This window comes from Triturus cristatus, chromosome 6 (assembly GCF_964204655.1).
Source record: "Triturus cristatus chromosome 6, aTriCri1.1, whole genome shotgun sequence".
NCBI classification, from domain to species: domain Eukaryota; kingdom Metazoa; phylum Chordata; class Amphibia; order Caudata; family Salamandridae; genus Triturus; species Triturus cristatus.
Window position 1 is genome coordinate 881,459,374 of NC_140589.1, and position 26,514 is coordinate 881,485,887.

General features: G+C 42.7%; 1 protein-coding gene across 3 annotated transcripts in view; it reads right to left on the reverse strand.

Moving 5' to 3' along the window:
* Nucleotides 1–22,314: 22,314 nt before the first annotated feature.
* Nucleotides 22,315–26,514, reverse strand: part of LOC146818007 (uncharacterized) — a 202,823-nt gene continuing 198,623 nt past the window's right edge. For all 3 annotated transcript variants that reach the window (XM_085611492.1, XM_085611491.1, XM_085611493.1), the window contains one exon: nt 22,315–23,908. In XM_085611492.1, coding sequence (XP_085467618.1) covers nt 23,139–23,908 — 770 coding nt within the window. In that variant the 3' untranslated portion in view covers nt 22,315–23,138. The remainder of the gene's footprint in view (nt 23,909–26,514) is intronic.

Genomic DNA, 26,514 nt, shown 5'->3' on the forward strand with positions numbered 1-26,514 from the left:
GCAATCTGAAACCTTGGCAGCTATGAGTGAATCAGTGTGAAAATGTGCGCTAATTGAGGTGTATTCCTCTGCACCCTCATGTTGACCGCCTTCCAGGTGTCTTTGCAAACTTGCAAGCGCTAAACAGCTCTCCATCAGCCACATGTTAATGTAACTCTACAAAAAAAAAACATAGGATGTTCTCTGCAGAAATCAGAGGTTTACATATGACAGGTTACGCTTTCTCCATCATTTTAAAAATGTCAGTTTATTCAAGGTCCAATCAGGCCTCCAATAATGTCTGGTTACTCTTGTGTAGTAATACTGCAAAGTTTTTTTAAAATACTAATCTGAGGTCAGATTAAACCTTCCAAAAAGAGCTGCTTTCATCGGTGAGCAATCAGACCGTTTCTAGGATGCTAAAATCACAGTAAGACCCAATGATCTACCCTCTAATATCTCCTCCGTGATCTTCTGTTACTGCCTATTCCTCAATAGAAGCATGTACTGCTGCTGTTACTGCCTGTTCCTCAAAGGAGGTATGTACATTTACTGGTACTGCCTATTCCTCAAAAGAAGCATGTTCTGCTGCTGTTACTGCTGGTCCTCAAGAGAAGCAAGTAGCGCTGCTGTTAATGCCTGTTTCTCAAAAGAAGCATGTACTGCTGCTGTTACTGCTTGGGGTGAACCAGTTTGGCAAGTGCAGCGTGCAGGGTTGCTGCTTTTGCTGGTATACGAAAGTGGAGCTTGGCTCCCGCTGTATATCTTCTAATGCAAAGATGCAGAACAGATTTGTCCCCAGGCAAACAGGAGTTAGTGCAGTGAACACATTCAGAGCCCTGCATTAAATGCTGGCATCTCTCTGAAATTTACTTCCTACAAATTTAAACCGCTCACAAATGCTGGAATTTGTCTGGGGAAAATGTGCAAAGAGACAGAAACAGGCAGAAAAAAGTGCACGAAGCACGTCTTTCCATATACAGGTTCTTATTTCCCCTGGCATGCAGGTTAATCAGAGGCATTGTCCCCACCAGGTAAACAATGCTCAAGTTTCACCAAAATCGGAACGCGTGCTTGAATATTCAGTGTATTAGGAAGGATTGCACTGCTCCTGCCTCAGTGTGCCACTCCTGTTATCTGGCACTATTGCGGTGTCTGTGATTAAGCATGCATTTTTCATGCCCACGCTGCACTCATCTGTGTGAAGGGCACACACACAGCTTCTGACAATGATGGGGCGGGAGGTGTGGTGTGTGTTGCTTGCCCTACGGTTGCCTGTGATATACCTGTTTGAATTGACTTGCCATGCTGATGACCATTCAAAAACAGTCCTATGCATGGGGGTAGGGTGCACTTCTCTGGCTCGTGCGGTGCCCATTCTGAACGAAGGAAGTATATGGTTGTACCCATAATGTTCCACTCTATGCTAGACATACAAGCTGCCACTGCCAAGGAGGTACTAACTGTATCAGAGAAGCTTGTTTAAAGCTCAGCTTTCTGTACCGGCTTGCAGCAAGGAAAATGTCAGGTCTGTTGATTAAAAAACAAAAAAAGCTGCAGAACAAAACCGCCCTGCTACTATAACTCAACGGCACCTTCTTCTGTGTGACCCCCACAGCACAATCCTTGAACCGCACAGCCACCAACGTCAGGCCAACCTGGTTAATACCCTTGAAGGCATTCAGCAGTAGGATTTTCAAATACATCCTTGTGATGCTGCACTTAGAACTTATAATAGTGTAGTTCATTTTAACTCCAGTGAATTAAAAATCTAAACTCTACCACGTTTCTATGGTTTCTGTTAGTATCTTATCTAACCCTTGAATTATCTCTTACTTCTTAAAAGCCCCGTTTATGGTTTTCCGAAACGAGATGCCATCTGTCCTGCTATGACAGCAGCAAATACATTATTCAGTCTGATCTAGAAACAGCAATAGCTGTCTTGTCAGCCCCATGTAATAATAATAATAAAAATATAAAACAAATACACACACACATACAGAGTGGAGCTGTGGGTCATCCCTGCTCGTACATTGGCCTGTTCAGGTGCCATTCACATTTTGCGCCTGTCCACCACAGCAAAGAGTATAGGGAAATGGGTCAGACCACTTTAGCCAGTGGCTCTCTTGTGTTGAGTGACAGCCCTGTGCCTGATCACGTGCACATCTGTCTACAGGGAAGTAGACTTCAGGGCCAGGGCTTAAGGGCCAATACTCTAATTTGTAAATGTGTTTTCTTTCTCTACTTTCTCTCTTTTCTAATTTTTTTTTGTCACTTTAAACTATGTCTTTAGGTTACATTACTTCGAAGCCTATAGTACATTTTCTTTGTGTTGGTATGGACTGTATTTTCCTATTATATGCATTAAAATTAAGAAGTGTTTTTATACTTGCTCTATTGTACACCCATAAACAAGGAATGACTCAGGCTGCTATTTGAAAATTCTATACAACAGTCCATTTTGTTCTAATTGTAATTATTTTATAATAGTCACATGTCCGCCATGTTCTTTTTCTTCTTCTTTTGAGTTTTGCGGCATGCTTCCAATAAAAATGAATTACAAAATATTAACAATTCAACATCTTGTCAAGGCCAGACCTATTGGCTTTGCCATTGTTTGTTATACTTTTGAATGTATCAATATGCAGATTCCTTCATTTTACTTTCACTCTGTGCTTCATTCATATCATTTTATTGCTGACCTGCTTTACTATAAAAAATAAAAGTCTTACTTTCAGCAAGAGGAGCAATATACTAAACTCTGCTGCTTGCTCAGTACAAGAATGTCACTGTTGTATCAGCATGTGATCAATCAGAAGCTGTCTGGTGTCTGATACCTGGTCAGTTGAAACTCTGCAGACCTACCCACGGCTCAATCATTTTAGGGCAAAGGCAAATCATCACAGGTTTACAGTAAGAAGTTTCTTTAGGTTTACATTTTTCTCATTTTGGTGACTTCAACAATATCTTTCCTGGTTCATAGTCTCAAAGTCAGTTACACAGAATGGCAGAACTTAAATTCATTTTCGAGACAGGAACTGTCAGGATAATTTTTCTCCAATGACTATGGAATTATATTATCTCATCATCTTCAACTTTATTTTTCATGCACTTTGGTCCTGCTCATGACATGTATGTATTGTCTGATGTGCAATAAGATTTTTTTTTTGACTGAAGCTCTTCTCACAGGAAGTGCATTTGTATGGCTTTTCTCCTGTATGTATTCTATAATGCCTAATAAGATTTCCCTTTGGTTGAACCTTTTCTCACATTGAGTGCATTGATATGGTTTCTCGCCTGCATGTGTTCTTTGATGCATCATAAAATTTCCTTTATGACTAAAGCTTTTTTCACATTCGGTGCACTTATATCGTTTCTCTTTTATGAGTCCTATATGCATTTTCTGGTGTGTCATGAGATTTTCCTTTCGGGTATTTTTTTTTCCACCTTTGGCGCATACATATGGCATCTCTTCTTTTCTTTTCTCAATTATAATCAGATCCGTTTTCTCCACTGAACGTTTTCCAACCAATTAGATGATTGGATGTCTTGCTGATACATAAGATGTGTATTCCTTAAATGACTCTCACATGTATTATTTTTGTGTGAAATCATTGCTTTAGAAAAATCCTGGCAGAAAGTGGTATTGGTTGGTTTTCGCAAACCAAGTTCACACTCAACATTTGTCTCTTCTTCCACCTCATTTTTGATTTCAGAGCATGATTTTCTTATGGCAGGTACTTGCGTCTCAGAACTCTGGAAAACAATCACTTTTTCTGGTGTAATTTTGCTGGCAGCTCTTCGTTCAGTACAAGCCAAAGCATGTCCATCTGTCTTTTTCATGCTACTGTGTCCACCAGCTGTTTGAATAAAACAAAACAAGTTGTTTGCTTTTTTCAAGTAAAGTACTTTAGCACAATGAAATAATATATCAAAATATATACCCTGGCTCATAAATCATGCTGTCGATACCTCTGAGTAAATCCAATGTCTACACGGGTCAGGAGCTTGGAAGGTGCAACATTAAGGCTAATGGGTAGCCATTTGCATATTACAAGTATGCCTTCAGCAAACAGAGGGGCCATTCCATATTTTAATATAAACTATATTTTACTGTAAAAGCCTTAATGAGGACAAATTGGTTAAATACAACACAAATAGTCCATCTATTAGGCATGACTTTAAAAAAAAAAATCCTATGGCCTATGAGCCTATTGCCGCAACTCCTTGTAGGACTCGAGTGGCTACAATTCTGATTTGTGCCCATTTTGCTAAATTCCTCTTAGGAAGAAAGCTGTGTCTAAATCATGAATGCTTTGACCACAGACCTGTGTGGCTCAGGCCGGTGTCAAATTCAATGGGTCCTAATGCACATTGGAGCTGTTTTTCTATACATAGTAAATAGAGGCTGGCTATAGTAATGTTTCTTTCCATGCCAAAGACCCGATTCTCAACTATTTTTGCACATCTCATTCCTACTTAGGTGCACAGAAATTCATATGCAGTTAAAGAATCAGGTTCTGTGTATATGTAGACTTGCTGATGGAATCGACTAGCAAGAATATTCTGAAATATGGAGGAGTTTCTGCAGTAGTGAGAGGAATTAGAGGACTATGGGGCACGCAAGGTAATAAACACCCATAAAGTTCTAACTTTGTGGATATTCATATGCCTTACAAAATGATTTTCCACATCATTTATGCATGTAAATATATTTTAATATATTCCAAAGGTAAGTTTTAGCATATGTGTAAATGCAGTGGGAAAAGGGTATTGTATAAAGGGTACATTTTCTGCGTGGTTACCCCAGATTTTTAGCCCTCTGCTGGAGCCTATATTTGTTCTTGCTTTAGAACTCTGTGCAACATACACCAGCTAACCAGTAGTAAAGTACCTGTGCTCCCTGTAGGAAGCTGTCTCTATATATACTATACCAAAGTAAGGTATAGCGTGCACAGAATCCAGTGGATCCCAAAAGTCTTACAAAGCCTTTTGGGAGCCTACAGATAATACCTTACTCTCTATTTGTGGTATTGTGGATGAGCAGTAAGGCTCTATCAGAGGGTAGTGTTAAGCATTTATAGTACACACTCAGGCACGAAATGTTATCACATACTCAAAGACTGAACTCAGACCAATTGTTTGTGTCAAAAATATTTCTTTGTTGTCTTTTATTTTTAGAACCAAGCCAGATCTGGTGCGATAAGTAAAATAATACTTTTCTAATATAATACAGTTGAATGAAGTTACAGATAGGTCAAATGTTCAGAAACAGTTGAAATTACTTTTCAGTTACTTAGCAATTACTTTGCGATTACTTTTTTACTCAGTGTGATATGCCTAGATATCACACTGGGACATTTCCGAGATAAAAGATAAGCCAGTTTTTGTAAACACACAGTTTCTTGAGTTTTCGTACAATCTCCAACTCCACACTTAAACCTTTTTTCACAGAAAAGCAATTAATGCAATCCTATAGCAGGAAATGAAGTTATCGGTTTCAAGGTAAGTACATGGTTGGGGGAGTTGGGTTTCTGGGGTTAGAAACAGGGTTCCCCTAGGGTCGAAAATGCACTCAAAGAACATCCTCAGGGACACTAGAGCGGCCGGTTGCAGAGTGCTGAGCCTCAATGTTATCCAATGGGGGATAGGGGGCCTCCGGTTGGAGGCTGCTCACAGGCTTGCCACTTGGATGTGGGAGCAAAGCTCCTAGGGTTTAGCTCAGGGCAAAGGGGGATCCAAAATCTCACACAAGGTGCACCCACAGTGGCACTGGGGCAGCCGGGTGCAGGGTGCTGGATCGATGTCGGGATCCCTGTTGGTTTTAATGGGAAAGCTCTGGTCAGAACAAACACTGCATGCTCAGGCACGAAGAGCTTCTGGAGGGGACCACCAGTTGGTGAGGTGAATTGGGATGTGAGGGATGCCGGGACACCGTTGGGTGCAGGGCTGTCTTTTGGCATTGGGTTTTCCTTACTGGCTCCGGTCGGGGGGATCGTCCACAAAGGGGCTGTAGGCGTCTTGGGAGACTTGAGGTAGGTCAGAGATCACCAGATCCTAGGTCAGGATCCCCAGGTAGACCACCTTATGGTGTTGGGTCACTCGAACTCGGGCCATGGGCGTCAGGTGCAGAGTTGCGCAGACTCACAGATTAGACCGGAGCCAAAGTCTGTTGGTGAGGAAATCTGGTGCTCACAGGAGGCAAAGTCTTTTTAGGGAAGGCAGGGCAGGTTCTGGGGGGCTGCTGGTTACAGGACACACCGGGATGCCGCTGGAGCAGGTCGAGGTCGGGACAGGTCGGTAGGGCTGGGACCAAGTCAGTTGGTGTCCTCCTCTTCTTCCTTCAGCACAGCTTTTCAGTCCATCCACTTGTCTCTGGTCTGACGAGGCAAGGTTCAGGGTTGCCCCTTAATAATACATTTAGGGGCTTTTCAGGTAGGCACAGGTTGGGACCAATGGCTACCTTCCATGGGGTGGGTACACCTCCTATTATGCCACCCTCCAGTGGAAAGGGGGTGCATAAGCCTCACTCTGGATGGCTGGGTCCCTCCCATCGTCAAGATGGCGTGGACTGAGAGTTGTGCTTCACCTCACATCCATCACCTAAGGGGTAGGGTTGGCAAAGGTGGGCACACCTCTCCTCCTATCTTGGTTTTCCCACCGATTCTTCCACCCAAAGTGGGGGTCAGAACCATTGTGGGCCAGTTGCTGGGAGCAGCAAATTGCTGGGTCAGCTCACAAAGGCGGAAAGCCTTTGAAGCTTCCCCTTCGTGGACCTTGCCCATCCTGGGGGAGGAGGCTTGGCACCTCTGCCCAGGATGTGCTTTTATCAGGACCTTGAGAGTGGGAGGCTCTCAATCCAGGGGTCCAGAAACATGTCTGGGGGTGGCAGCTGGCGAGCAGCCACTACAGTCAGGTTGCTTTTTAGGGAGCATCCCTAAGATGCCCTCCGAGTGCATTTTGCATTAAATACCACATTGGCATCAGTGTGGGTTTAATGTGCTGAGAAGTTTGATATCAAACTTCCCAGTTTTCAGTAAAGCCATTATGGTGCTTTGGAGTTCGTAATGACAAACTCCCAGACCATATACTCTTTATGGCTTTACTGCACTTACAATGTCTAAGAATGGACTTAGACACTGTAAGGGTAGAGGGCCCACACATGTACCCTCACCAGTGGCATAGTGCACCCAGCTAGAGAGGTGGGTGATCTATGCCATAAACAGTGGATTGTAGGCATGGTTCACAGGGATGTGTGCCATGTGGACTCTTCACTTTGTTCTGCACCAAAACACACAGCCAGGAACAGCAGTGTGTGTGTGTCAGGGTACAGGGTCTCTAAGGGTGGTATAATATGTGCTGCAGCCCTAAGAGGCCTTCCCTGGTCACAGGGCCCTTGGTACCCATGCTACCCTTTACAATGGACTTACATATGGCCAGAGAGTTGCCAATTGGGTGTGCAACAGTACAGTTTTAAGGCAAGAACACAGACCCTACGTATCTGGTTGGCAGGAACCCAGGGCACACTTAGTCAACATAGCATCAACATCATGCAAAAAGTGGGGGGCAACCATGCAAAAAGAGGCACTTTACTACACTCCCCCTTTTAAAGTGGTTGAATTGGCATACTCCTAATTGGCAGATTTAATTTGCCTTTAAGTCACTAGTATATGACAAAAAGTACCCAGGGACTGAAACTTAAATACCACTAATGGACTGCTGTACCTATTGTGCCATCTACTATAGCAGCGAGTACAAACATGGTATCAGGCCTATCATTGTAACCTGACTGATACAATGCAAAAACTGGAATTTAACCTGTCAAAATAAAACCTTTCAACAAGTCAAAACCTCCCTTTTAAGTATTAGTAACCCCCTGTGTAGGCCTTATAGCCCACAAGACAGGGTACACCGTATTTAAAAGTAGGACATGTAGAGATTTAATGTTCATATGTCCTTACAGTAACTACCACCCAAAAGCAATTTTTCATTGTGGCAGGCCTAGCTTTCCTATGTAGAAAACCAGAGTACAGATTAAATTCCTAATACTGTATCTCAGGAATTGGAGTAGCAAAAAAACTACTTACCAACAATTTTTGATAGTTATTAAAAATCCAATTCAATGGTGAAGTAGATTTTTTTGTAATAAATATTATGGAAAAGTAACTTTTAGAAAACTGCCTTCTGTGTCCCTGAAGTTTCTGGAGGCTAATTTGCATTTGCTTTCTAACTTCCTTAGCATTTGAATAAGTGTGAAATGCCTCCCAAGAACAAACAATAGGCTGACCTGAATGGGAAGAGAAGACTCCTCTGAACCTCACAGAATGCGCAGGGTAGGGGTTGGAGATCTAATTTTAATAGCATAGTGTAAAATGCTGCGTGAGAGGTCTGCTGAGCCACATGTATCATTTGAAACGGAGAGAACAGGATGCAAAGAAATTTTTTGTGTATTCATTATTTTATTGCTGAACGACCCTGCTTTGTCCTACCAAACATCCGTCTGTAGATGCAGTAGAAAGGAAGGGAACAAGATGCCAACACAATTCAGTGTATCCACCGTTTAACTGCTGGAGGACCCTGTTTATTCCTACCAGCCCTCTGTCTCGGAGTTCATTGTGGGCACAGTGGCTGCTTCAAACTGGATTTTAGTGTTTGATGTGGCAAGACAATGGGATTACCATGGTACACACCTCCACCCCTCAGATCCTAAGTGTGGTTAGAGTTTGCCCCAGGAACATTTACCTCATTTGTTAGGGCATGCCCAGAGTCATTCTCACTCGCTAGATAATGCCAGGCATAAAAGTGGCATCTCCAGGCACCCACTGGAGAACACTTTCTGGACCCGAGGAAGAACAGAATAGGACTGGAAACGCTGCATGTGGCCTAAGAGTAGCCCTGAATGAGTGGACCACTGTTCCCAGTAAGGTGCGTGCGCGCACCTCTGCCCCCGAGCGTGCAGTGCCATGTGTGTGGCGCGCACACACAGCACATCCCCTTAGAGCACTTGCGCTGCTGCTTTTAAAATGCGAGCGGCGCAACAATCTGGCATTTCCTTGTTGCCGAGGAAGAGGCAGCCTGTGGGATCAAGGCGGGCGCCTGAACTTGCATAATTTCCTTTGTTTTTAGAGAGCTGCTGCGGGGCACATTGTGGGCTTTGTTAAAGTATTCATATTAATTGCAGCGCCAGTCACAAGCTGCGATTACCATGAATACTTTCACAAAAGCACACAATCTGCCCCGCAGCCGCACGTTAGTTACAAAAGAAATGCAGCAAGTCTACAAACATGGATTGTGCTTTCGGAATCACCTGGAAGCATACGCTGTGTTTCTAGACTCGCTGCACTTTCTTTTCTTAATAAAGCTGGGATGCGGGTGATTGTGTGCATATGCTAAAGTTTTCATGTTAATTGCAGCTCATGATGGGCGCTGCGATTAACATGAAAACTTTAACAAAGGCACACAATCACTCCGCAGCTGCGCTCTATAAGAATAGAAATGCAGCAAGTCTAAAAACACGAAGTGTGCTTTCAGGTGATTCTGAAAGCACACACCGTGTTTGTAGACTTGCTACATTTTCTTTTCTTAATAGAGCTGGACTGCAGGGTGATTGTGTGCATTTGTTAAAGTTTTCAAGTTAATTAAAGCCCATGACGGGCGCTGTGATTAACATGAAAACGTTAACAATCGCACACAATCACCCCACAGCTGCTCATGATGGGAGCTGCGATTAACATGAAAACTTTAACAAATGCACACAACCACCTCGCAGCCCAGCTATACTAAGAAAAGAAATGCAGCAAGTCTACAAACATGGCTGTGCTTTCATAATCACTGAAAGCACACGCCGTATTTGTAGAATTGCTTCATTTATTTTCTTAATAGCAGGGGCGGCTGGTGAGCTTTGGGAGTGGTGGGGTCGAGGGTGGTTGGGGGGCGGGGGAAGACCTCAGGATAGCTGCAAAAGTTTCAGATTACTATGTGTCACATTTTCATAATTTTAGTGTAATTATGAGTAACATTTTCAAGGACTATGAGTGACACTTTCTCGCAAGCAAAATCAAGCAATGAAGACAAGGGAGGCATATTAATATTAGAAATTACACCCATTTGAGCAATGAGAAACTAAGAAAGTCACTAAACTAAAGTGAGCTAACAGCAGGCCTCTGAAAACTGAGCCGAGTCAGACTACGAGAATGTCACCCATATTTACAGTGAAATTATGAAAACGTCACACTTGGCAATCTGAAACCTTGGCAGCTATGAGTGAATCAGTGTGAAAATGTGCGCTAATTGAGGTGTATTCCTCTGCACCCTCATGTTGACCGCCTTCCAGGTGTCTTTGCAAACTTGCAAGCGCTAAACAGCTCTCCATCAGCCACATGTTAATGTAACTCTACAAAAAAAAAACATAGGATGTTCTCTGCAGAAATCAGAGGTTTACATATGACAGGTTACGCTTTCTCCATCATTTTAAAAATGTCAGTTTATTCAAGGTCCAATCAGGCCTCCAATAATGTCTGGTTACTCTTGTGTAGTAATACTGCAAAGTTTTTTTAAAATACTAATCTGAGGTCAGATTAAACCTTCCAAAAAGAGCTGCTTTCATCGGTGAGCAATCAGACCGTTTCTAGGATGCTAAAATCACAGTAAGACCCAATGATCTACCCTCTAATATCTCCTCCGTGATCTTCTGTTACTGCCTATTCCTCAATAGAAGCATGTACTGCTGCTGTTACTGCCTGTTCCTCAAAGGAGGTATGTACATTTACTGGTACTGCCTATTCCTCAAAAGAAGCATGTTCTGCTGCTGTTACTGCTGGTCCTCAAGAGAAGCAAGTAGCGCTGCTGTTAATGCCTGTTTCTCAAAAGAAGCATGTACTGCTGCTGTTACTGCTTGGGGTGAACCAGTTTGGCAAGTGCAGCGTGCAGGGTTGCTGCTTTTGCTGGTATACGAAAGTGGAGCTTGGGCTCCCGCTGTCTATCTTCTAATGCAATGATGCAGAACAGATTTGTCCCTAGGCAAACAGGAGTTAGTGCAGTGAACACATTCAGAGCCCTGCATTAAATGCTGGCATCTCTCTGAAATTTACTTCCTACAAATTTAAACCGCTCACAAATGCTGGAATTTGTCTGGGGAAAATGTGCAAAGAGACAGAAACAGGCAGAAAAAAGTGCACGAAGCACGTCTTTCCATATACAGGTTCTTATTTCCCCTGGCATGCAGGTTAATCAGAGGCATTGTCCCCACCAGGTAAACAATGCTCAAGTTTCACCAAAATCGGAACGCGTGCTTGAATATTCAGTGTATTAGGAAGGATTGCACTGCTCCTGCCTCAGTGTGCCACTCCTGTTATCTGGCACTATTGCGGTGTCTGTGATTAAGCATGCATTTTTCATGCCCACGCTGCACTCATCTGTGTGAAGGGCACACACACCTTCTTCTGTGTGACCCCCACAGCACAATCCTTGAACCGCACAGCCACCAATGTCAGGCCAACCTGGTTAATACCCTTGAAGGCATTCAGCAGTAGGATTTTCAAATACATCCTTGTGATGCTGCACTTAGAACTTATAATAGTGTAGTTCATTTTAACTCCAGTGAATTAAAAATCTAAACTCTACCACGTTTCTATGGTTTCTGTTAGTATCTTATCTAACCCTTGAATTATCTCTTACTTCTTAAAAGCCCCGTTTATGGTTTTCCGAAACGAGATGCCATCTGTCCTGCTATGACAGCAGCAAATACATTATTCAGTCTGATCTAGAAACAGCAATAGCTGTCTTGTCAGCCCCATGTAATAATAATAATAAAAATATAAAACAAATACACACACACATACAGAGTGGAGCTGTGGGTCATCCCTGCTCGTACATTGGCCTGTTCAGGTGCCATTCACATTTTGCGCCTGTCCACCACAGCAAAGAGTATAGGGAAATGGGTCAGACCACTTTAGCCAGTGGCTCTCTTGTGTTGAGTGACAGCCCTGTGCCTGATCACGTGCACATCTGTCTACAGGGAAGTAGACTTCAGGGCCAGGGCTTAAGGGCCAATACTCTAATTTGTAAATGTGTTTTCTTTCTCTACTTTATCTCTTTTCTAATTTTTTTTTGTCACTTTAAACTATGTCTTTAGGTTACATTACTTCAAAGCCTATAGTACATTTTCTTTGTGTTGGTATGGACTGTATTTTCCTATTATATGCATTAAAATGAAGAAGTGTTTTTATACTTGCTCTATTGTACACCCATAAACAAGGAATGACCCAGGCTGCTATTTGAAAATTCTATACAACAGTCCATTTTGTTCTAATTGTAATTATTTTATAATAGTCACATGTCCGCCATGTTCTTTTTCTTCTTCTTTTGAGTTTTGCGGCATGCTTCCAATAAAAATGAATTACAAAATATTAACAATTCAACATCTTGTCAAGGCCAGACCTATTGGCTTTGCCATTGTTTGTTATACTTTTGAATGTATCAATATGCAGATTCCTTCATTTTACTTTCACTCTGTGCTTCATTCATATCATTTTATTGCTGACCTGCTTTACTATAAAAAATAAAAGTCTTACTTTCAGCAAGAGGAGCAATATACTAAACTCTGCTGCTTGCTCAGTACAAGAATGTCACTGTTGTATCAGCATGTGATCAATCAGAAGCTGTCTGGTGTCTGATACCTGGTCAGTTGAAACTCTGCAGACCTACCCACGGCTCAATCATTTTAGGGCAAAGGCAAATCATCACAGGTTTACAGTAAGAAGTTTCTTTAGGTTTACATTTTTCTCATTTTGGTGACTTCAACAATATCTTTCCTGGTTCATAGTCTCAAAGTCAGTTACACAGAATGGCAGAACTTAAATTCATTTTCGAGACAGGAACTGTCAGGATAATTTTTCTCCAATGACTATGGAATTATATTATCTCATCATCTTCAACTTTATTTTTCATGCACTTTGGTCCTGCTCATGACATGTATGTATTGTCTGATGTGCAATAAGATTTTTTTTTTGACTGAAGCTCTTCTCACAGGAAGTGCATTTGTATGGCTTTTCTCCTGTATGTATTCTATAATGCCTAATAAGATTTCCCTTTGGTTGAACCTTTTCTCACATTGAGTGCATTGATATGGTTTCTCGCCTGCATGTGTTCTTTGATGCATCATAAAATTTCCTTTATGACTAAAGCTTTTTTCACATTCGGTGCACTTATATCGTTTCTCTTTTATGAGTCCTATATGCATTTTCTGGTGTGTCATGAGATTTTCCTTTCGGGTATTTTTTTTTCCACCTTTGGCGCATACATATGGCATCTCTTCTTTTCTTTTCTCAATTATAATCAGATCCGTTTTCTCCACTGAACGTTTTCCAACCAATTAGATGATTGGATGTCTTGCTGATACATAAGATGTGTATTCCTTAAATGACTCTCACATGTATTATTTTTGTGTGAAATCATTGCTTTAGAAAAATCCTGGCAGAAAGTGGTATTGGTTGGTTTTCGCAAACCAAGTTCACACTCAACATTTGTCTCTTCTTCCACCTCATTTTTGATTTCAGAGCATGATTTTCTTATGGCAGGTACTTGCGTCTCAGAACTCTGGAAAACAATCACTTTTTCTGGTGTAATTTTGCTGGCAGCTCTTCGTTCAGTACAAGCCAAAGCATGTCCATCTGTCTTTTTCATGCTACTGTGTCCACCAGCTGTTTGAATAAAACAAAACAAGTTGTTTGCTTTTTTCAAGTAAAGTACTTTAGCACAATGAAATAATATATCAAAATATATACCCTGGCTCATAAATCATGCTGTCGATACCTCTGAGTAAATCCAATGTCTACACGGGTCAGGAGCTTGGAAGGTGCAACATTAAGGCTAATGGGTAGCCATTTGCATATTACAAGTATGCCTTCAGCAAACAGAGGGGCCATTCCATATTTTAATATAAACTATATTTTACTGTAAAAGCCTTAATGAGGACAAATTGGTTAAATACAACACAAATAGTCCATCTATTAGGCATGACTTTAAAAAAAAAAAAATCCTATGGACTATGAGCCTATTGCCGCAACTCCTTGTAGGATTCAAATGGCTACAATTCTGATTTGTGCCCATTTTGCTAAATTCCTCTTAGGAAGAAAGCTGTGTCTAAAGCATGAATGCTTTGAGCACAGACCTGTGTGGCTCAGGCCGGTGTCAAATTCAATGGGTCCTAATGCACATTAGAGCTGTTTTTCTATACATAGTAAATAGAGGCTGGCTATAGTAATGTTTCTTTCCATGCCAAAGACCCGATTCTCAACTATTTTTGCACATCTCATTCCTACTTAGGTGCACAGAAATTCATATGCAGCTAAAGAATCAGGTTCTGTGTATATGTAGACTTGCTGATGGAATCGACTAGCAAGAATATTCTGAAATATGGAGGAGTTTCTGCAGTAGTGAGAGGAATTAGAGGACTGTGGGGCACGCAAGGTAATAAACACCCATAAAGTTCTAACTTTGTGGATATTCATATGCCTTACAAAATGATTTTCCACATCATTTATGCATGTAAATATATTTTAATATATTCCAAAGGTAAGTTTTAGCATATGTGTAAATGGAGTGGGAAAAGGGTACTGTATAAAGGGTACCTTTTCTGCGTAGTTACCCCAGATTTGTAGCCCTCTGCTGGAGCCTATATTTGTTCTTGCTTTAGAACTCTGTGCAACATACACCAGCTAACCAGTAGTAAAGTGCCTGTGCTCCCTGTAGGAAGCTGTCTCTATATATACTATACCAAAGTAAGGTATAGCGTGCAAAGAATCCAGTGGATCCCAAAAGTCTTACAAAGCCTTTTGGGAGCCTACAGATAATACCTTACTCTTTATTTGTGGTATTGTGGATGAGCAGTAAGGCTCTATCAGAGGGTAGTGTTAAGCATTTATTGTACACACTCAGGCACGAAATGTTATCACATACTCAAAGACTGAACTCAGACCAATTGTTTGTATCAAAAATATTTCTTTGTTGTCTTTTATTTTTAGAACCAAGCCAGATCTGGTGCGATAAGTAAAATAATACTTTTCTAATATAATACAGTTGAATGAGGTTACAGATAGGTCAAATGTTCAGAAACAGTTGAAATTACTTTTCAGTTACTTAGCAATTACTTTCGATTACTTTTTTACTCAGTGTGATATGCCTAGATATCACACTGAGACATTTCCGAGATAAAAGATAAGTCAGTTTTTGTAAACACACAGTTTCTTGAGTTTTCGTACAATCTCCAACTCCACACTTAAACCTTTTTTCACAGAAAAGCAATTAATGCAATCCTATAGCAGGAAATGAAGTTATCGGTTTCAAGGCAAGTACATGGTTGGGGGAGTTGGGTTTCTGGGGTTAGAAACAGGGTTCCCCTAGGGTCGAGAATGCACTCAAAGAACACCGTCAGCGACACTAGAGCGGCCGGTTGCAGAGTGCTGAGCCTCAATGTTATCCAATGGGGGATAGGGGGCCTCCGGTTGGAGGCTGCTCACAGGTTTGCCACTTGGATGTGGGAGCAAAGCTCCTAGGATTTAGCTCAGGGCAAAGGGGGATCCAAAATCTCACACAAGGTGCACCCACAGTGGCACTGGGGCAGCCGGGTGCAGAGTGCTGGATCGATGTCAGGATCCCTGTTGGTTTTAATGGGAAAGCTCTGGTCAGAACAAACACTGCATGCTCAGGCACGAAGAGCTTCTGCAGGGGACCACCAGTTGGTGAGGTGAATTGGGATGTGAGGAATGCCGGGACACCGTTGGGTGCAGGGCTGTCTTTTGACATTGGGTTTTCCTTACCGGCTCCGGTCGGGGGGATCCTCCACAAAGGGGCTGTAGGCGTCTTGGGAGACTTGAGGTAGGTCAGAGATCACCAGATCCTAGGTCAGGATCCCCAGGTAGACCACCTTAAGGTGTTGGGTCACTCGAACTCGGGCCATGGGCGTCAGGTGCAGAGTTGCGCAGACTCACAGATTAGGCCGGAGCCAGAGTCTGTTGGTGAGGAAATCCGGTGCTCACAGGAGGCAAAGTCTTTTTAGGGAAGGCAGGGCAGGTTCTGGGGGGCTGCTGGTTACAGGACACACCAGGATGCCGCTGGAGCAGGTCGAGGTCAGGACAGGTCGGTAGGGCTGGGACCAAGTCAGTTGGTGTCCTCCTCTTCTTCCTTCAGCACAGCTTTTCAGTCCTTCCACTTGTCTCTGGTCTGACGAGGCAAGGTTCAGGGTTGCCCCTTAATAATACATTTAGGGGCTTTTGAGGTAGGCACGGTTGGGACCAATGGCTACCTCCCTAGGGGTGGGTACAACTCCTATTATGCCACCCTCCAGTGGAAAGGGGGTGCATAAGCCTCACTCTGGATGGCTGGGTCCCTCCCATCGTCAAGATGGCGTGGACTGAGAGCTGTGCTTCGCCTCACCTCTCCCACCTAAGGGGTAGGGTTGGCAAAGGTGGGCACACCTCTCCTCCTATCTTGGTTTTCCCACCGATTCTTCCACCCAAAGTGGGGGTCAGAACCATTGGGGGGCAGTAGCTGGGAGCAGCAAATTGCTGGGTCAGCTCACAAAGACGGAAAGCCTTTGAAGCTTCTCCTTCGTGGACCTTGCCCATCCTGGGGGAGGAGGCTTGGCACCTCTGCCCAGGATGTGCTTTTATCAGGACCTCGAGAGTGGGAGGCTCTCAATCCAGGGGTCCAGAAACATGTCTGGGGGTGGCAGCTGGCGAGCAGCCACTACAGTCAGGTTGCTTTTGAGGGAGCATCCCTAAGATGCCCTCCGAGTGCATTTTGCATTAAATACCACATTAGCATCAGTGTGGGTTTAATGTGCTGAGAAGTTTGATATCAAACTTCCCAGTTTTCAGTAAAGCCATTATGGTGCTTTGGAGTTCATAATGACAAACTCCCAGACCATATACTCTTTATGGCTTTACTGCACTTACAATGTCTAAGAATGGACTTAGACACTGTAAGGGTAGAGGTCCCACACATGTACCCTCACCAGTGGCATAGTGCACCCAGCTAGAGAGGTGGGTGATCTATGCCATAGACAGTGGATTGTAGGCATGGTCCACAGGGATGTGTGCCATGTGGACTCTTCACTTTGTCCTGCACCAAAACACACAGCCAGGAACAGCAGTGTGTGTGTGTCAGGGTACAGGGTCTGTAAGGGTGGTATAACATGTGCTGCAGCCCTAAGAGGCCTTCCCTGGTCAGAGGGCCCTTGGTACCCATGCTACCCTTTACAAGGGACTTACATATGGCCAGAGAGTTGCCAATTGGGTGTGCAACAGTACAGTTTTAAGGAAAGAACACAGACCCTACGTATCTGGTTGGCAGGAACCCAGGGCACACTTAGTCAAAATAGCATCAACATCATGCAAAAAGTGGGGGGCAACCATGCAAAAAGAGGCACTTTACTACACTCCCCCTTTTAAAGTGGTTGAATTGGCATACTCCTAATTGGCAGATTTATTTTGCCTTTAAGTCACTAGTATATGACAAAAAGTACCCAGGGACTGAAACTTAAATACCACTAATGGACTGCTGTACCTATTGTGCCATCTACTATAGCAGCGAGTACAAACATGGTATCAGGCCTATCATTGTAACCTGACTGTTAGAATGCAAAAACTGCAATTTAACCTGTTAAAATAAACCCTTTTAACAAGTCAAAACCTCCCTTTTAAGTATTAGTAAACCCCTGTGTAGGCCTTATAGCCCACAAGACAGGGTACACCGTATTTAAAAGTAGGACATGTAGAGATTTAATGTTCATATGTCCTTACAGTAACTACCACCCAAAAGCAATTTTTCATTGTGGCAGGCCTAGCTTTCCTATGTAGAAAACCAGAGTACAGATTAAATTCCTAATACTGTATCTCGGGAATTGGAGTAGCAAAAAAACTACTTACCAACAATTTTTGATAGTTATTAAAAATCCAATTCAATGGTGAAGTAGAATTTTTTGTAATAAATATTATGGAAAAGTAACTTTTAGAAAACTGCCTTCTGTGTCCCTGAAGTTTCTGGAGGCTAATTTGCATTTGCTTTCTAACTTCCTTAGCATTTGAATAAGTGTGAAATGCCTCCCAAGAACAAACAATAGGCTGACCTGAATGGGAAGAGAAGACTCCTCTGAACCTCACAGAATGCACAGGGTAGGGGTTGGAGATCTAATTTTAATAGCATAGTGTAAAATGCTGCGTAAGAGGTCTGCTGAGCCACATGTATCATTTGAAACGGAGAGAACAGGATGCAAAGAAAATTTTTGTGTATTCATTATTTTATTGCTGAACGACCCTGCTTTGTCCTACCAAACATCCGTCTGTAGATGCAGTAGAAAGGAAGGGAACAAGATGCCAACACAATTCAGTGTATCCACCGTTTAACTGCTGGAGGACCCTGTTTATTCCTACCAGCCCTCTGTCTCGGAGTTCATTGTGGGCACAGTGGCTGCTTCAAACTGGATTTTAGTGTTAGATGTGGCAAGACAATGGGATTACCATGGTACACACCTCCACCCCTCAGATCCTAAGTGTGGGTAGAGTTTGCCCCAGGAACATTTACCTCATTGGTTAGGGCATGCCCAGAGTCATTCTAACTCGCTAGATCATGCCAGGCATAAAAGTGGCATCTCGAGGCACCCACTGGAGAACACTTTCTGGACCCGAGGAAGAACAGAATAGGACTGGAAACGCTGTATGTTGCCTAAGAGTAGCCCTGAATGACTGGACCACAGTTCCCAGTAAGGTGCGCGTGCGCACCTCTGCCCCCCGAGCGTGCAGTGCCATGTGTGTGGCGCGCACACACAGCACATCCCCTTAGAGCACTTGCGCTGCGGCTTTTAAAAGGCGAGCAGCGCAACAATCTGGCATTTCCTTGTTGCCGAGGAAGAGGCAGTCTGTGGGATCAAGGTGGACGCCTGAACTTGCATAATTTCCTTTGTTTTTAGAGAGCTGCTGCGGGGCACATTGTGGGCTTTGTTAAAGTATTCATATTAATTGCAGCGCCAGTCACAAGCTGCGATTACCATGAATACTTTCACAAAAGCACACAATCTGCCCCGCAGCCGCACGTTAGTTACAAAAGAAATGCAGCAAGTCTACAAACATGGATTGTGCTTTCGGAATCACCTGGAAGCACACGCTGTGTTTCTAGACTCGCTGCACTTTCTTTTCTTAATAAAGCTGGGATGCGGGTGATTGTGTGCATATGCTAAAGTTTTCATGTTAATTGCAGCTCATGATGGGCGCTGCGATTAACATGAAAACTTTAACAAAGGCAAACAATCACCCCGCAGCTGCACTCTATAAGAATAGAAATGCAGCAAGTCTAAAAACACGAAGTGTGCTTTCAGGTGATTCTGAAAGCACACACCGTGTTTGTAGACTTGCTACATTTTCTTTTCTTAATAGAGCTGGCCTGCAGGGTGATTATGTGCATTTGTTAAAGTTTTCAAGTTAATTACAGCCCATGACGGGCGCTGTGATTAACATGAAAACGTTAACAATCGCACACAATCACCCCACAGCTGCTCATGATGGGAGCTGCGATTAACATGAAAACTTTAACAAATGCACACAACCACCTCGCAGCCCAGCTATACTAAGAAAAGAAATGCATCAAGTCTACAAACATGGCTGTGCTTTCATAATCACCTGAAAGCACACGCCGTATTTGTAGAATTGCTTCATTTATTTTCTTAATAGCAGGGGCAGCTGGTGAGCTTTGGGAGTGGTGGGGTTGAGGGTGGTTGGGGGGCGGGGGATGACCTCAGGATAGCTGCAAAAGTTTCAGATTACTATGTGTCACATTTTCATAATTTCAGTGTAATTATGAGTAACATTTTCAAGGACTATGAGTGACACATTCTCGCAAGCAAAATCAAGCAATGAAGACAAGGGAGGCATATAAATATTAGAAATTACACGCATTTGAGCAATGAGAAACTAAGAAAGTCACTGAACTAAAGTGCGCTAACAGCAGGCCTCTGAAAACTGAGCAGAGTCAGACTGCGAGAATGTCACCCATATTTACAGTGAAATTATGAAAACGTCACACTTGGCAATCTGAAACCTTGGCAGCTATGAGTGAATCAGTGTGAAAATGTGCAATAATTGAGGTATATTCCTCTGCACCCTCATGTTGACCGCCTTCCAGGTGTCTTTGCAAACTTGCAAGCGCTAAACAGCTCTCCATCAGCCACATGTTAATGTAACTCTACAAAAAAAAACATAGGATGTTCTCTGCAGAAATCAGAGGTTTACATATGCCAGGTTACGCTTTCTCCATCATTTTAAAAATGTCAGTTTATTCAAGGTCCAATCAGGCCTCCAATAATGTCTGGTTACTCTTGTGTAGTAATACTGCAAAGTTTTTTTAAAATACTAATCTGAGGTCAGATTAAACCTTCCAAAAAGAGCTGCTTTCATCGGTGAGCAATCAGACCGTTTCTAGGATGCTAAAATCACAGTAAGACCCAATGATCTACCCTCTAATATCTCCTCCGTGATCTTCTGTTACTGCCTATTCCTCAATAGAAGCATGTACTGCTGCTGTTACTGCCTGTTCCTCAAAGGAGGCATGTACATTTACTGGTACTGCCGATTCCTCAAAAGAAGCATGTTCTGCTGCTGTTACTGCTGGTCCTCAAAAGAAGCAAGTAGCGCTGCTGTTAATGCCTGTTTCTCAAAAGAAGCATGTACTGCTGCTGTTACTGCTTGGGGTGAACCAGTTTGGCAAGTGCAGCGTGCAGGGTTGCTGCTTTTGCTGGTATACGAAAGTGGAGCTTGGCTCCCGCTGTATATCTTCTAATGCAAAGATGCAGAACAGATTTGTCCCTAGGCAAACAGGAGTTAGTGCAGTGAACACATTCAGAGCCCTGCATTAAATGCTGGCATCTCTCTGAAATTTACCTCCTACAAATTTAAACCGCTCACAAATGCTGGAATTTGTCTGGGGAAAATGTGCAAAGAGACAGAAACAGGCAGAAAAAAGTGCACGAAGCACGTCTTTCCATATACAGGTTCTTATTTCCCCTGGCATGCAGGTTAATCAGAGGCATTGTCCCCACCAGGTAAACAATGCTCAAGTTTCACCAAAATCGGAACGCGTGCTTGAATATTCAGTGTATTAGGAAGGATTGCACTGCTCCTGCCTCAGTGTGCCACTCCTGTTAGTGGGCACTATTGCGGTGTCTGTGATTAAGCATGCATTTTTCATGCCCACGCTGCACTCATCTGTGTGAAGGGCACACACACAGCTTCTGACAATGATGGGGCGGGAGGTGTGGTGTGTGTTGCTTGCCCTACAGTTGCCTGTGATATACCTGTTTGAATTGACTTGCCATGCTGATGACCATTCAAAAACAGTCCTATACATGGGGGTAGGGTGCACTTCTCTGGCTCGTGCGGTGCCCATTCTGAACGAAGGAAGTATATGGTTGTACCCATAATGTTCCACTGTATGCTAGACATACAAGCTGCCACTGCCAAGGAGGTACTAACTGTATCAGAGAAGCTTGTTTAAAGCTCAGCTCTCTGTACCGGCTTGCAGCAAGGAAAATGTCAGGTCTGTTGATTAAAAAACAAAAAAAGCTGCAGAACAAAACCGCCCTGCTACTATAACTCAACGGCACCTTCTTCTGTGTGACCCCCACAGCACAATCCTTGAACCGCACAGCCACCGACGTCAGGCCAACCTGGTTAATACCCTTGAAGGCATTCAGCAGTAGGATTTTCAAATACATCCTTGTGATGTTGCACTTAGAACTTATAATAGTGTAGTTCATTTTAACTCTTGTGAATTAAAAATCTAAACTCTACCACGTTTCTATGGTTTCTGTTAGTATCTTATCTAACCCTTGAATTATCTCTTACTTCTTAAAAGGTCCGTTTATGGTTTTCCGAAACGAGATGCCATCTGTCCTGCTATGACAGCAGCAAATACATTATTCAGTCTGATCTAGAAACTGCAATAGCTGTCTTGTCAGCCCCATGTAATAATAATAATAAAAATATAAAACATAAATACACACACACATACAGAGTGGAGCTGTGGGTCATCCCTGCTCGTACATTGGCCTGTTCAGGTGCCATTCACATTTTGCGTCTGTCCACCACACCAAAGAGTATAGGGAAATGGGTCAGACCACTTTAGCCAGTGGCTCTCTTGTGTTGAGTGACAGCCCTGTGCCTGATCACGTGCACATCTGTCTACAGGGAAGTAGACTTCAGGGCCAGGGCTTAAGGGCCAATACTCTAATTTGTAAATGTGTTTTCTTTCTCTACTTTCTCTCTTTTCTAATTTTTTTTTGTCACTTTAAACTATGTCTTTAGGTTACATTAATTCAAAGCCTATAGTACATTTTCTTTTTGTTGGTATGGACTGTATTTTCCTATGATATGCATTAAAATGAAGAAGTGTTTTTATACTTGCTCTATTGTACACCCATAAACAAGGAATAACCCAGGCTGCTATTTGAAAATTCTATACAACAGCCCGTTTTGTTTTAATTGTAATTATTTTATTATAGTCACATGTCCGCCATGTTCTTTTTCTTCTTCTTTTGAGTTTTGCGGCATGCTTCCAATAAAAAAGAATTACAAAATATTAACAATCCAACATCTTGTCAAGGCCAGACCTATTGGCTTTGCCATTGTTTGTTATACTTTTGAATGTATAGGTATGCAGATTTCTTCATTTTACTTTCACTCTGTGCGTCATTCATATCATTTTATTGCTGACCTGCTTTTCTATTAAAAAAGTCTTACTTTCAGCAAGAGGAGCAATATACTAAACTCAGCTGCTTGCTCAGTACAAGAATGTCACTGTTGTATCAGCATGTGATCAATCAGAAGCTGTCTGGTGTCTGATACCTGGTCAGTTGAAACTCTGCAGACCTACCCACGGCTCAATCATTTTAGGGCAAAGGCAAATCATCACAGGTTTACAATAAGAAGTTTCTTTAGGTTCACATTTTTCTCATTTTGGTGACTTCAACAATATCTTTCCGGGTTCATAGTCTCAAAGTCAGTTACACAGAATGGCAGAACTTAAATTCATTTTCGAGACAGGAACTGTCAGGATAATTTTTCTCCAATGACTATGGAATTATATTATCTCATCATTTTCAACTTTATTTTTCATGCACTTTGGTCCTGCTCATGACATGTATGTATTGTCTGATGTGCAATAAGATTTTTTTTTTGACTGAAGCTCTTCTCACAGGAAGTGCATTTGTATGGCTTTTCTCCTGTATGTATTCTATAGTGCCTAATAAGATTTCCCTTTCGGTTGAACCTTTTCTCACATTGAGTGCATTGATATGGTTTCTCGCCTGCATGTGTTCTTTGATGCATCATAAAATTTCCTTTATGACTAAAGCTTTTCTCACATTCGGTGCACTTATATCGTTTCTCTTTTACGAGTCCCATATGCATTTTCTGGTGTGTCATGAGATTTTCCTTTCGGGTAAATTTTTTTCCACATTTGGCGCATACATACGGCATCTCTTCTTTTCTTTTCTCAATTATAATCAGATCCGTTGTCTCCACTGAACGTTTTCCAACCTCAGGTCGTAACCAACTAGATGATTGGATGTCTTGCTGATACATAAGATGTGTATTCCTTAAATGACTCTCACATGTATTATTTTCTTGTGAAATCAGTGCTTTAGAAAAATCCTGGCAGAAAGTGGTATTGGTTGGTTTTCGCAAACCAAGTTCACACTCAACATTTGTCTCTTCTTCCACCTCATTTTTGATTTCAGAGCATGATTTTCTTATGGCAGGTACTTGCGTCTCAGAACTCTGGAAAACAATCACTTTTTCTGGTGTAATTTTGCTGGCAGCTCTTCGTTCAGTACAAGCCACAGCATGTCCATCTGTCTTTTTCATGCTACTGTGTCCACCAGCTGTTTGAATAAAACAAAACAAGTTGTTTGCTTTTTTCAAGTAAAGTACTTTAGCACAATTAAATAATATATCAAAATATATACCCTGGCTCATAAATCATGCTGTCGATACCTCTGAGTAAATCCAATGTCTACACGGGTCAGGAGCTTGGAAGGTGCAACATTAAGGCTAATGGGTAGCCATTTGCATATTACAAGTATGCCTTCAGCAAACAGAGGGGCCATTCCATATTTTAATATAAACTATATTTTACTGTAAAAGCCTTAATGAGGACAAATTGGTTAAATACAACACAAATAGTCCATCTATTAGGCATGACTTTACAAAAAAAAAAATCCTATGGACTATGAGCCTATTGCCGCAACTCCTTGTAGGACTCAAATGGCTACAATTCTGATTTGTGCCCATTTTGCTAAATTCCTCTTAGGAAGAAAGCTGTGTCTAAAGCATGAATGCTTTGAGCACAGACCTGTGTGGCTCAGGCCGGTGTCAAATTCAATGGGTCCTAATGCACATTAGAGCTGTTTTTCTATACATAGTAAATAGAGGCTGGCTATAGTAATGTTTCTTTCCATGCCAAAGACCCGATTCTCAACTATTTTTGCACATCTCATTCCTACTTAGGTGCACAGAAATTCATATGCAGCTAAAGAATCAGGTTCTGTGTATATGTAGACTTGCTAATGGAATCGACTAGCAAGAATATTCTGACACATGGAGGCGTTTCTGCAGTAGTGAGAGGAATTAGAGGACTGTGGGGCACGCAAGGTAATACACACCCATAAAGTTCTAACTTTGTGGATATTCATATGCCTTACAAAAAGATTTTCCACAACATTTATGCATGTAAATATATTTTAATATATTCCAAAGGTAAGTTTTACCACATGTGTAAATGGAGTGGGAAAAGGGTACTGTATAAAGGGTACCTTTTCTGCGTGGTTACCCCAGATTTTTAGCCCTCTGCTGGAGCCTATATTTGTTCTTGCTTTAGAACTCTGTGCAACATACACCAGCGAACCAGTAGTAAAGTGCCTGTGCTCCCTGTAGGAAGCTGTCTCTGTATATATACTATACCAAAGTAAGGTATAGCGTGCACAGAATCCAGTGGATCCCAAAAGTCTTACAAAGCCTTTTGGGAGCCTACAGATAATACCTTACTCTCCATTTGTGGTATTGTGGATGAGCAGTAAGGCTCTATCAGAGGGTAGTGTTAAGCATTTATAGTACACACTCAGGCACGAAATGTTATCACATACTCAAAGACTGAACTCAGACCAATTGTTTGTGTCAAAAATATTTCTTTGTTGTCTTTTATTTTTAGAACCAAGCCAGATCTGGTGCGATAAGTAAAATAATACTTTTCTAATATAATACAGTTGAATGAAGTTACAGATAGGTCAAATGTTCAGAAACAGTTGAAATTACTTTTCAGTTACTTAGCAATTACTTTGCGATTACTTTTTTACTCAGTGTGATATGCCTAGATATCACACTGGGACATTTCCGAGACAAAAGATAAGTCAGTTTTTGTAAACACACAGTTTCTTGAGTTTTCGTACAATCTCCAACTCCACACTTAAAACTTTTTTCACAGAAAAGCAATTAATGCAATCCTATAGTAGGAAATGAAGTTATCGGTTTCAAGGTAAGTACATGGTTGGGAGAGTTGGGTTTCTGGGGTTAGAAACAGGGTTCCCCTAGGGTCGAGAATGCACTCAAAGAACACCCTCAGCGACACTAGAGCGGCCGGTTGCAGAGTGCTGAGCCTCAATGTTATCCAATGGGGGATAGGGGGCCTCCGGTTGGAGGCTGCTCACAGGTTTGCCACTTGGATGTGGGAGCAAAGCTCCTAGGATTTAGCTCAGGGCAAAGGGGGATCCAAAATCTCACACAAGGTGCACCCACAGTTGCACTGGGGCAGTCGGGTGCAGGGTGCTGGATCGATGTCGGGATCCCTGTTGGTTTTAATGGGAAAGCTCCGGTCAGAACAAACACTGCATGCTCAGGCACGAAGAGCTTCTGGAGGGGACCACCAGTTGGTGAGGTGAATTGGGATGTGAGGGATGCCGGGACACCGTTGGGTGCAGGGCTGTCTTTTAGCATTGGGTTTACCTTACGGCTCCGGTCGGGGGATCCTCCACAAAGGGGCTGTAGGCGTCTTGGGAGACTTGAGGTAGGTCAGAGATCACCAGATCCTAGGTCAGGATCCCAAGGTAGACCACCTTATGGAGTTGGGTCACTCGAACTCGGGCCATGGGCATCAGGTGCAGAGTGGCGCACTCACAGATTAGGCCGGAGCCAGAGTCTGTTGGTGAGGAAATCCGGTGCTCACAGGAGGCAAAGTCTTTTTAGGGAAGGCAGGGCAGGTTCTGGGGGGCGGCTGGTTACAGGACACACCGGGATGCTGCTGGAGCAGGTCGAGATCGGGACAGGTCGGTAGGGCTGGGACCAAGTCAGTTGGTGTCCTCCTATTCTTCCTTCAGCACAGCTTTTCAGTCCTTCTACTGGTCTCTGGTCTGACGAGGCAAGGTTCAGGGTTGCCCCTTAATACTACATTTAGGGGCTTTTCAGGTAGGCACAGGTTGGGACCAATGGCTACCTT